Source organism: Penicillium hordei (genome assembly GCF_028827395.1).
Source record: "Penicillium hordei strain IBT 12815 chromosome Unknown utg000006l_segment0_segment0, whole genome shotgun sequence".
In the NCBI taxonomy this organism is placed as follows: Eukaryota; Fungi; Ascomycota; class Eurotiomycetes; order Eurotiales; family Aspergillaceae; genus Penicillium; species Penicillium hordei.
The window spans coordinates 1,492,393-1,504,089 of NW_026623147.1; the positions used below are offsets into that span (position 1 = coordinate 1,492,393).

At 48.3% G+C, this 11,697-nt stretch overlaps 4 protein-coding genes across 4 annotated transcripts; 1 reads left to right on the top strand and 3 right to left on the bottom strand.

Annotated features, from left to right (window-relative positions):
- Positions 1 to 2,010: 2,010 nt before the first annotated feature.
- Positions 2,011 to 4,222, top strand: N7537_011261 (uncharacterized protein; the record flags this gene model as incomplete). Its single annotated transcript, XM_056902315.1, has 5 exons — positions 2,011 to 2,248; positions 2,316 to 2,927; positions 2,986 to 3,823; positions 3,895 to 4,147; positions 4,208 to 4,222. The coding sequence occupies 5 exons, from the start codon at positions 2,011 to 2,013 to the stop codon at positions 4,220 to 4,222; spliced, it is 1,956 nt and encodes a 651-aa protein (XP_056747602.1).
- Positions 4,223 to 4,940: 718 nt separating this feature from the next.
- On the bottom strand, positions 4,941 to 6,102 carry N7537_011262 (mitochondrial import receptor subunit TOM22; the record flags this gene model as incomplete). Its single annotated transcript, XM_056902316.1, has 3 exons — positions 4,941 to 5,100; positions 5,341 to 5,630; positions 5,856 to 6,102. The coding sequence occupies 3 exons, from the start codon at positions 6,100 to 6,102 to the stop codon at positions 5,050 to 5,052; spliced, it is 588 nt and encodes a 195-aa protein (XP_056747603.1). The 3' UTR covers positions 4,941 to 5,049.
- Positions 6,103 to 6,469: 367 nt separating this feature from the next.
- N7537_011263 (mitochondrial-processing protease subunit alpha) lies at positions 6,470 to 8,294 on the bottom strand (the record flags this gene model as incomplete). The annotated part of the gene is made up of 2 exons (XM_056902317.1): positions 6,470 to 8,122; positions 8,193 to 8,294. The coding sequence occupies 2 exons, from the start codon at positions 8,292 to 8,294 to the stop codon at positions 6,470 to 6,472; spliced, it is 1,755 nt and encodes a 584-aa protein (XP_056747604.1).
- Positions 8,295 to 8,746: 452 nt separating this feature from the next.
- On the bottom strand, positions 8,747 to 10,899 carry N7537_011264 (acetoacetate--CoA ligase family protein; the record flags this gene model as incomplete). Its single annotated transcript, XM_056902318.1, has 2 exons — positions 8,747 to 10,600; positions 10,675 to 10,899. The coding sequence occupies 2 exons, from the start codon at positions 10,897 to 10,899 to the stop codon at positions 8,747 to 8,749; spliced, it is 2,079 nt and encodes a 692-aa protein (XP_056747605.1).
- Positions 10,900 to 11,697: the final 798 nt, after the last annotated feature.

An 11,697-nucleotide genomic window follows, 5' to 3' on the forward strand; every position in this document is an offset into this window, starting at 1 on the left:
ATACCTTGTTTTATTCTGACCGGATCTCATTCAAATCTTAAAATTGATACAAGCGAAATGAACCCATAAGAGGGGACGTGATACAGACGAGATCTACCAATTTCCCACTCTGATGGGGCTGCATCAACGATTGTATTAGCGAGAGCCCATGGATTAATTGGATTAATTGGATTGATTTTTACAACAAATGTTTCATTTATAATCTCAATGCCCGGTCTGGAATATCAAGTCTTTTCGAGCGATCGATTAGCTTAAGGTGTGCTACGCCTCGTCCACAGCAAGTATCGATAATATTGATATTAGATCAACACAAAATAGCATCGTCGTCTAACCAGTTTGCCCAAAAGACGCGTGGCTTGCTGTACGCGTCGCAACTATGATGTCTAAGAAAGAAATAATCGTCCTGTTTCCTGGAGAGATAATATTCGTGAAATAGACGCCTAGCTCCGTAGCACCTTCCATTTCTATATCATATAAGATAAGAACAAAATTGAGAGTGGATGATATTTGCAAGTTAATTCCGGACCTTATATTCTACAGACCTATTATTGCCCACGCAACCTAGTTAAATAGTACCCTTATATAGAGGGAGGCGCAATTGTAAAAGCGTATCAATCTCAGACATGACATTCGAGTCACCGATTATGGCTGCTATATATAGACAATATACAAAGTCCAGATTAGTACGTAACCTAGACCGTTCCCTCTAATTTATACGATCATCTGTTTACCACGATGACAGGTAATCGCCGGCCTTACGCATTCGTCTGGAGGTGGCCGTAGTGTAGCTAAACGACAACTATGAAGGTCAGTCACAAGAATGGATGCATCTTCTTACAGAGATAGAAATATCACATCACGTATTGCTGCCGCTATTGATAGCGTCGATTCCTCTGATCGCCATACGTTTCAGTGCTTACTAGATGATCGCTTGGCTCTCACGAAGAGAACAAAGATGCACTCCGCAAAATTAACCAAAGCCCTCATGGAGAGCCTCCTACATTTTCCCGCGGAGACTTGAACTCGGGAGTATACCTTGTACCGATGAATTATTTGGCCCCGCTTATAAATTCGTATCTCTCGATGATGCTAATCTACATATTTTCTTCTGGCTGACATTATCTTTTATTTACCCTCACATTCGTCAGTGCCAAATGCTTGCAGGGGTTGATGCAACTCATTGCCACAGAAGAGATCCTTCGGAAATATGCAGAACTGCATACATCTTGGAGGAGCCCCAATAACATATTTTACACCTTTTCATAGTCTATACTCCATGTTTGTGGCTAATTATTCTTATTCTCCTAGCTAAAGACCTCTAAGGACGAGGAAGCTACAAAAAGGTACTCTAAAAAGAATATCAAGAATACATCTCAAAGTACTTTAAAAGTACATCAAGAAATACATATCAAGGCCACATTAGTGGCCGACTACTCCTGTATATTTTAAACAGCATTGATCTCTGTTGTTGTGTCCCTATAAGAACAGACCGATCTGCGGATAATTGCATAGGATCCGGATTGTTCAAACCATGCTGCATAGTTGCATGTATATGGTATATCCTTGGTCAAAGTGCAATGTAGCATATTCAAAAATATTTCTGATCAATCATTCCATTTGCTTTACGGTCTGAAACATTGGTTGTTACCATATGCACCATATAGCCTCACTTTCGCCTCCAGGCATGCTCCTTCAAGACAACCACCCTTTTCCCCAAAAGCACAACGAAGCCTGAAGAATATATCTTTAGCCTAAGAAGATATTTCCCAAAGATTGCTTCCAAAGCTCCCCAAGGTGATTTGGTCTTCTAAGTATACGGATCACGTGCTCTCGTGATTTTCCCAAGCGCGATCCGCGACAGCGAAGGTCCCACCTTGATCTAGCAGGCTCAAGCTTTACTCTTCTTTGAACATATTTCCTCTTCTTTGACTTTACTATGACATACCTAGCTATATGAACACGATACTCCGCCTTCCAATCCAACCCATTCTATCTTTTTGACCACTCAAAATGCCACCGCGCAAATCGAAGAAAAAGCAGACGCGACTTGCCTTTGCTGCTTCAACCGCGGCACCTTCAGCGGATGTGAGCCCGGAGCAAAGCAACCGATATGCAACACTCACATACGGCAACCCAAGCTTGGGCACATACCGTCCTCCAAAGACTTCCAAAAGCAAGCCGGAGACTTCACCCGAGAAAAAACGGCCGAAGCTCCCCACCAAGACGAGGTCCAATGATAAACCCACAAGTACGATGATGCTCTTCCCCCTCGATGCAACCAGAAAGCTAAGATCCAAAAGATGAATTATTTATAGAAGCTCAATCGGACAATGATTCCCTAGACGAACCTATCATCCCCGCCTCTCAGAAGAGAAAGCAAGCCGCGCCACCTGATAACCTCGAGGTGTTGATCCACAGCCCACCAAAGCTCGATAACCCCCAAGATGCGAAGAAACCCCGCGCCCGGAAATTACAGCGACCCTTACAATTCTCAAACAAACAAACTGAGAACACAAATGATTCTGATTCGGAGGAGCTATCCCGGCCGCACCGAACACTCAAGCGAAAGGCCGCAAGCCCGCCGATCGACTCCAGCGACTCAGATGAGCCAGTGGCCTCTTCGGTCGCCAAACGGCGCAGGTCTACCCGAGGTGGCTATTCTTCAAGCTCACCTGTTATACTCAGCGACGATGATTCAAACGAGCCAGTAGCTCCTTCGACCGTCAAGAGGCGCAGGGTAGCAAGAACAGCCGATGTGTCCAAAGATGACGACGATGACTCGGACGAACCGTTGGCCTCCTCGCCAATAAAGAGGCTCCGACGTGGACAGGAGAAAGAGACTTCCCAGGCTCCGCAGACCCCCCGCCACATCTCGAAACAGGCCAGACTTGATATCGCAGAGGATTTGGAGGACCTCCAGGATTCAGGTAGGAACCCGTTGGCGCACGAGGCTTGTTTATTCATGCTGATACCAATGATGCGTAGTTGTTAAGAAAAGTCGAACTCGCGGCCGGAATATCGAATCTGCCCGAGACAAGAGAATGAAGCATCTTGAAGCCCTCCGTCGCAGACGGGCTGGTGTGAAAGATGAGGAGAAGGACGACGACAACGACGACGAAGAAGATGATGATGATAACAATGAAGACGAAGGGGATTCAGATGTGCAGGAGATTAAACGGCTCGGCAGCGATGCCAGTCCCTCTGGTCGTGGTCTCTGGCGGCATAACGACGATGACAGCGACATAGAATCAGCCATCGACCCCAACGAGAACCTTGATCGGTATGAAGACGACTTTGTTCTAGACGACGAGACGAACGACCTCGGCGTGCCCACCGAAGAGATCCCCTTCGAGTTCACCCGACATGCATATAAGCAGCCGAAGGAATACTTCCGCGACGTTATCGGCTGGATGGTGCAAAACAAACTAAACCCGGCCTTCCCTCGCTCTGACGACATGTACAAGATGGCATTCATGAAACTGGAAGATGAAGTCAAGGGTCGGGCGGGTTCACAGCTGATCTCCTCGGTTTGGAACCCCAGTTTCGTCTATGCCCTCCAGGCCCGGCCACACATTGAAATCGCCGCCTTCCCCACAGAGGAGAACCATCCCTGTGATGCTTGCAGGCGCTCTGGACATCCCGCTTCTAGTGATATAAAGCTCTGCGGGAAGGCGTATTCCCTACAGACGCTGGAGCCACTGGAAGATGAGAATGATGACAGCGACGACAGTGATGAGAATTCTAAGAAGGACGACGATGGAAAGGAGCGGGACCGGGATGGCCATATCATTCCTCCCGAGAATGTGCGGTATTTCCTAGGAAAGTAAGTTTCGTTTGGACAAGACAGTCATTTTGATCGAGCTCACCCTCTGACCGCTTCCTTTGTTTCGACAGACAATGCAAGGCGAGAGCCCAGCTCGCCCATACCCTCACCCACTGGCGCTACCATCTTAACGAATGGGTCATCGACTTCCTCGAGCGTACGGGCCATATGGATGACGACGAGATCCTGCGACGAAACAATTTGAGCGTCAAGCGGAAGACGCGAAATGCAAATGATGTTCTCGATAGCATGACTGGAACTGGTGAAGTCGATAAGCTTTGGCGGGACTTCCACATCAATCTCAAATCTGCTCGTGAGAAAGAGGTATGTCCTTGTTTGTTTGGTTTCGGGGTTTCCATGATGCTAATCTGTCCTCATGTCTAGTCCATCTACGGATGATGAGATGCTCATATCCAAGAGTCAGTTCACCAGAGGGTGAGTATTTATCCTCGAATAATGGCTTTATCATGAGCTCCCATGAAAAGATTACGACCCTTGTAACCAGATTCATGACATTGCTTTCCTCTTGCGAACTTTCTACGGTGCTTGAACATGCACAATGATACCCTTTTTTTTTTCTTTTTTTTTTTTGCACATTCCTACTCATGTTTTCCGGTTACCTTTAGCTACATAGCCTACCAAGATAAGGACCCACGGGCTTAGCCTAGAAATGGCAAGCTGGCCATCTCAAGAGACCATCTTCACAAAAGAGCCTACTTGATGTCTATATCCAATGCAGTTGTATGTAATCGTAGGCCTTCTTCCTCTAGCCCCCGTAAGAAGACCAGGACTACAGAATGCAAAGATAATCAAACCCATCCGTTTTCATTACCTGGACATGCACATGGGAAGAGACGAAAAAAAAGGTGTATAGAGAAACAGGAAGAAAGATGATTGGGGTTGTACAAATACATGCATGCATAAGCTGCCGGAGCCAAAATGTCAGAAAGCATGAGAGATGCGAGATAAAAAAAGGAAGTAAAAAAACAAGAAGTATAACAAAGATCCGAACAAGTCAAGACAAGAAGTGAATCGGGAAACCAACTCTTTCCGGGTGCTTGTAGTCCTGTATTTTGAGATCTGGCCAAAAAGGGTGATTGGCAGCATGTAACAGAATCACATCGCCATCGGCTTGGGTATGCTGTTTGCATAAACCAAGTCTCGTGGTCGATAATCATGTTGCTGGATCATTTGCCAATCTCTCTGCTTTCCGAAGTGGTATTAATTTACAGAGTGGGTTGAGCCACCTTCTCGGTTTCGGAGCCGGGGGTGAGCATCTGCGAGTAGGAATCATAATCAGTATAAGTTTGCAAAGACTGGCTGAAGAGAGCGAAAGTGGCTTGTGATGATAGTGTTGAGAAAAAAAAGAAGGATTTTGAAGATTGCCGAGAAGCGAATACCCGAGGCAATGTACACGGTGTAAATTGTGCGACGGCACGAATCGGGGATTGAAGATGATTGTAGCAATTTCGATAAAACCAAAGAAACAAAAACAGAAGAAAACACAAGACACGTACCTCGTTAGCTCCCTTGATCATTCCCTGCTCGCGCTCCATCTGGATGTACTGCTCCTCCTCGGCGTAGGCCAAGGCGAATGGCACACCGAGCAGGAAAGCACTGGTGCTGATAATCCAGAGAGCCTTGCCGCTGAATGAGAAGCTGGCCTTGGTGAGGTCTGTGATGGAAGAGACGGTGCTGGAGACAGTGCGGCGGGCGGAGGGGGGAATCATGTCTTTCAGAGCGGCGACACGCTCGTAGAGCGACTCGGCCTCGAGGTCGTCATCCTCTTCGTCGGAGATCTCAGAGTCTGTTTTCCATTGATGTCCTTGTCAGATAAGGGTCTTGATGTTTATTCGCGACTAATGTGTTCATTTCTGGGGTTCCGAGGTCGCGTCGTTGGGGGTTTGGGATAGGGACTGGGATAGGAGGGTATTCAGGGAACATAGTATCCTCTCATCGAAGCAATTTCCAATTCAAATGACAATGGCGCAATGCGAGTTCCGGGTATGGGCGTTCGGGATTCGGTACTAACCAGTGTCTGAGTAGTCATCCTCATCATCGGAGACCAGGAGAGCATCGTGCTTGGGGGCAGTGGGCTTGTCGGTGAAGTGCTCGTCTTCGACTTCAGTGAGCTTGACCATTTTGGGCGGTTTGGATGGGGATAACGAAGGGGCTCTAGTTGGAGGTGATGGTTGAATGATGGGAGAACGCTCTGGTTTCGCTCCGACTTTTTTGCCGAAAAGCGGCGAAGAGCTTGGACCCACCGGCAACGATGTCATTTGTTTTTTTGTGATCTTACGAACTGATGTTTGCAAGAATATTTAGCCAAGAGGATATTAGGGACGATGTATTAATAGTAGACACCGACATGTTATTGGATATTATTTTTTATGTGTATTTTGTAGACCCCTTTTTGAATGTCTTGTTGGGTCTCTTTTTAAATCTATAAAGGCGGTAAAAAGCAATGAACTGCACAGTTGAGAAAGGCTAGGTGTTCATATAAAGCCTGTTTTGAAAAGAGAGGTGTATTCTACAAAGTCGAAATGCTGGCCGTAGTCTATAATTACAGATTATCCTCTAGATGCGACCACCACATCTTATGTTCGGCATGCGTCCACGCGAGTCCAGAGGTATAGAATCATCTATTTACCGTCGGCCAAGCTTCCACCGGGCAATGCGCTCTTGGATCTCCTCCCAGGGGAAGCTCCGGAGCTTATAACCTTCCAACTCGCCCTCCTGCAGCACAACAGTAGGCTTACCGGTGCCCTTGCCCTCGTTGTCGACCTGGCCACCGAAGACCTTACGAGCAACGCGGCGGAGGTCCTCGACAGTAAGAGCCTCAATCTGCTCACACATCTCCCGGACACTAACCTTGCGGCCGTGGACCTGCACTTGGCGTCCAAGATCCTCAAGCTCAACCATGCGAGACTCCAGGTTCATGAGCAGCGAGGAACGGAGCTGGTTCTTCGCACGGTTGACTTCCTGCGCTTGCAGTGAGCTGTAGCCAGTGTCCAAAGTCAAGGACTGGAGCTCACGGCACATGACCTCGACCATCTCCGTGATCCGGGTCGGGCTACAGGATGCGGAAATTCCGAAGATTCCACTATCGGTGTAGCTGTGATTGAAAGCAATGCAGCTCTCGACCCAACCGTGCTGGTTCAGCACGTTAGTATAGAGTCGCGAGTACATACCCTTTCCAGGCCCACCAGCCGAGAATGAGCCACCACCACCAAGGAGGGTCTGGAGAGTAGCGAGAGCATAGATATCAGGCGAGGAGATGGGGAGAGCCTCGAATGCAAGGTGGATGTGACTCAGGCGAGGAAGCATGGGGCTCGCTGGCGGGGGAATCGAAGGAAGGGCAATGAAGCCACCAGTGTAGTGAGCAGGTTGTCGGAGGTTCAGCGCGGATGGCTTAACCAGGGATGAGTGGAGAGGCTCGACCGTGGAGTTCTTGGAGGGAGAGAGGTTCTTGAGGAATGGAAGCTTCGACAAGAGTGAAGTGTGTGTTTTTTGGGAAGCAGCCGGGCTGCTGATTGTAGATGAGGGGGTGAAGGAAGGAACGGTCGGCACCTGGCCTTCGTGGGCGGCCGCTTGGGAATCAGATAGTGTGGTTTCGATTCCACTGCCGGACAGTACAGGGCCCTTGGTATTGCTAATGTCCCTCGGCTTCATGTCGCCGAAGTACTGCTCTGTGAGCTTAACGGCCTCCCCATGGGGCACTCCGGCAAACGCGACCACCATCCGATCCGGGTTGAAGAAGAGTTCCCTATACCGCTCCACCACTGCCTTATTGATTTCGCCCAACCGTTCTTCCGGGCACAATAGCGGGTTTCCAAGGGTGTTGTCGGCATAGGCAGTCATATGCACTAATTCCGGAAGGATGAGTTCCGGCTTCGCCCAAATCTCGCCGATCTCGTACTCCGCAGTTGCGAGCTGTTGGATAACCTCCTCTTCGGTGATGAGGGGGTCGCGGATGGTCTCCGCAAGCAAACCGAGCGTGGTAGGAACTGCCGAGTTGAAACTGGCAGACTGGTACATCAACGATTCCCGAGATGAGGCACACTGGATGTTACCGCCGAGGGACTCAAGAATCTCAAGCATCTCATCTCCAGTACGCGCCTTGGTAGACTTGAAGGCTAGGCGGTCCATAATGTGGCTGACTCCGCGCAGGCTCTCATCTTCATAACGGGATCCGGCATCGACGTAGACTCCAACACCAGCGAAGGGACCCGGTAATGATTCCGTGGCAACGCGAACTCCATTTGAAAGTGTGGTGATTTGTTCTAATTCGGCGGGATCCTGTAGATAAACAAATGGATTGTCAGTTACAGATGACGCTACGTTGCAGGGCCTAAAAAGGCTCTCTTACCTTGGCCAAGTCATTGATGGTAGAGAGGCTTCTTGACACGGCGCGAGGAGCTCGTGTCAATGGCTTCGCCGACTCAATGGCCCGCAATGCTGTGCGGCGCATGATGGTTAATTCTGTACAAATCCAACAGCGTAATCAATTCGGGATTTCTTGGTGCACCGAATATATCCGGAAGAGGTGATGTAGCTCGGACGGATTGTCGGCGAAGAATCGTAATGGAGCCTCGATCCGAGAGGCTTAGCTAATCCGTTGCATGATGGATGGCCCAGATGTTCTTTAGTGACATAGCAGATTGAAGTGGATAGTTAGTTAACTAAATCTTTTACGATCATATTATTAATGTTTTTAACAAGAAGCGTGTTCTTTATAATTTTTTGTTTCCATTCGTGTCTAGATGCAGCAGGGCTGCCCAAGTCCACTTACCCCAGAGCCAAGACCTGCAGGGCTCGAATATATACTCATGAACATTTTGAATAGGGAATATTGATGACATACAATCTGCAGCAAATAACAATGAATCATCAATTTTTTATGTAATAAAAGATTTAAAGTAACTAAGGGTGTTCCGAGGCCCAGTTTCTGTACCAATTAAGGCATGATGCATTTGCAACACTCGCACCAATCTTGATGTTAAGCCCACACAGAATCTGCTTGACAGCATTCTCGACCTTCTTGCCATTAGAAGTCACCGGAATCTCAGGACATACGTCAATAATGCCAGGGACATGGCGGGGACTAAGCTCCTTGCGAATGGTGGACTGAATGCGTGCCACGAGATCCGCCGGCATACCAGACTCGTTGCCAGAAGCAAGCCGGACAAACAGAACGACGGTTTCATCGGTGTCAATGCCATCTCGCCTCCGACCAATGCAAAGAGAATCTTCCACATCGTCGGCGAAATGCTTGAGTAGAATATTGTAAATCTCGGCACTTCCAAATCGCACTCCGGATGGTTTGAGTACGCCGTCGCTGCGGCCTAGCATGACCACACCTCCAGTTTGTGGGTTGAAGCGCACGTAGTCTCCATGGTGCCAGACTGAGGGTCCGAACACGTCGAAGTAGCTCTTTCGGTACTTCTCCAAGCCTGTTGGTCCCGGGGGCCAGAACATGACTGGTTGGGCTGGGAAGGGTGTAACGCAGACAAGATCACCAGGCTCGCCTGTTGCACTAATATCATTGCCAGCATAGTCAAACACTGAGATGTGCATTCCCAGAGACCGACATTGGATTTCTCCTTTGTAAACTGGGAGAATGGGGCAGCCGGAGGCGAACAGAGAGAGGATGTCGGTGCCGCCGGTGATAGAACCAAGCATGATGTCTTGGTGGAAAGAAGAGTAAACGTATTCAAATGTAGATGGTGCTAATGGGGAGCCGGTACTGAAGATGGCCCTTAGGGTCTTCAGCGACACCCGTCTATGGGCGTGCTTGCGCGGGTTCAAAGCAGCTTGTTCGAGGAGAGAGAGGTATTTAGCTGATGTACCGAAATGGGTAACTTGAAGCTCTTCGATCAGTCGCGGCATGGCCATTTCTCCCTTTCCGCCTTCAGTATCAAAGGGTCGGAAGGGTGAACCATCGTACAGGACGATCGTTGCTCCACTGGCTAAGCCTGATACCAGCCAGTGCCACATCATCCAGGTTGTCGTTGTGAAGTAGAACAAGCGATCACCTGGTCGAATATCACAGTGAAGAAGATGTTCTTTCTTGTGCTGCAGCAATGTGCCTAGAGACCCATGAACGATAGGCTTGGGAGCCCCTGTTGTACCGGACGAATACAAAATATAGACAGGGTGATCCGGTCTCAAGCTTGCAAACTCCAATGGGGCCTGAGAGTTCTTGACCTCAGACACAAAATCATCATAGACCTTTGCTTTTCCATTTGCAGGTCGAAGGCCATCTAGGTTAACTTCAAGTTCCGGGGTAGTGATCAGGAACACCAAAAGCTCAAGGTTTGGCAATTCAGAGACAATCTCCCATACCTTGGCATGTGAGCTATGCACCTTGCCATTGTAGAATGAGCCATTGTCGGCAAATAGAATCTTAGGTTGGATCTGCTTCAAGCGTTCCAAGACAGCATGCACACCAGTGTCAGGTGACACGCCAGTCCAAAAGGCCCCGATCGAGGCTGCGGCCAACATTGCCACGACGGTATTAGCATGATTGCCTACGAAGCCAGCGACGCGATCACCGGTCTCCAGGCCTGCTTCTTTCAAAGCGTTTGCGCACAGCCGAACTCGCTCTCGCAGCTCCTTCCACGAAATGAATTCGCGGGCTGCTTCGGTAGCGCCAATCACTGCTACGGAATCCTCATCCGGCGAGGTGGCGGGATACAAAAGATTCTCGGCGAAGTTCAAAGTGCTGCCTTCGAAGAATGAAGGTCTAGGAAATAGCACATCTTTTGAGTCAAGGACCTATTTAGATTGGGTCAGGATCGGATATCTCATGTCCAAGATAATGCATCTAGGTCCGAATGGGAATTACTCACCTGTTGGTATGGATAGTGAGCGTTGATTTTCGTATAGCGCCAGATTTCCTCCCAGAATTGGGCTGGTTCAGAGACACTCCATTTCCAGAGAGCATTGTAGTCATTCAGTGACAAGCCATACTTTTTGTTTACTTTGGTCATGAAATCATAGATCTGGGTTGTTTCAGGAGAGGACGGCCGCCAGAGCTCCTTAGCCTCCGGCTCAATGATTTCGATATGAGGCATAGCTGATGGTGTTTGTGGCAATAGCGCACACGGTCAAGCTAGAGATTCGAATTCGGAGTGTCGAGTATGTAGACCGTAGACTGTAGAATGATATTGAACAAATTCAATTGTCTAGAACCCAAGACAATGTGGCGATAGACCTCCCAACAGATTTGAAGGATTTGATAGGGCTTCACAGCAAGGGTCAAAGCTTGAACCTGTCAAGAGCTAGTCACACAATATGCAATTACCCCAGGGGGAATGGCGGGGCGGGAGTGATCGGATATTGAGTTGCCGATTCCCGCGGTTACGGGGAAGATAATCTCTCATATAAAAGCCCCCTGGACATGGAATTATGCAACTTCTCTAATATATGTATATATTGTGTTACACTGGATGTCACATTGGATCGAAAGTGACCTTTGCTGCCTCAGGCACCATGCCGCTTTCATCTTGGAAAACCTTAGTACCTCCATGTCACATATCGTAGTGTAGGTGTCACAGACCTCGAAAATCGACATGATGCGACTGTTTGAATCGGATATACCGGATGAGCATGACATGCCCCTTGTCCTTTTTTTTATTGTTACTAGCACAACCTTGGAATATATGTTGTAGTTAGTTAAGATTCTACAATTGAGGATGCACATCGGGTACGGATACGACTGATCTCCGAAGGTTTGTGCATTTGGGCCTTTTCGGGCCCGAAATTTTAGTGCGAAAAAAAAAAACCTTTAGTATTGATGTGGTAATAATACCTCCTTGTTACACAAAATCAGCCAATCAGACGTAATTATCACTGTACTGCATGTGTTTTTA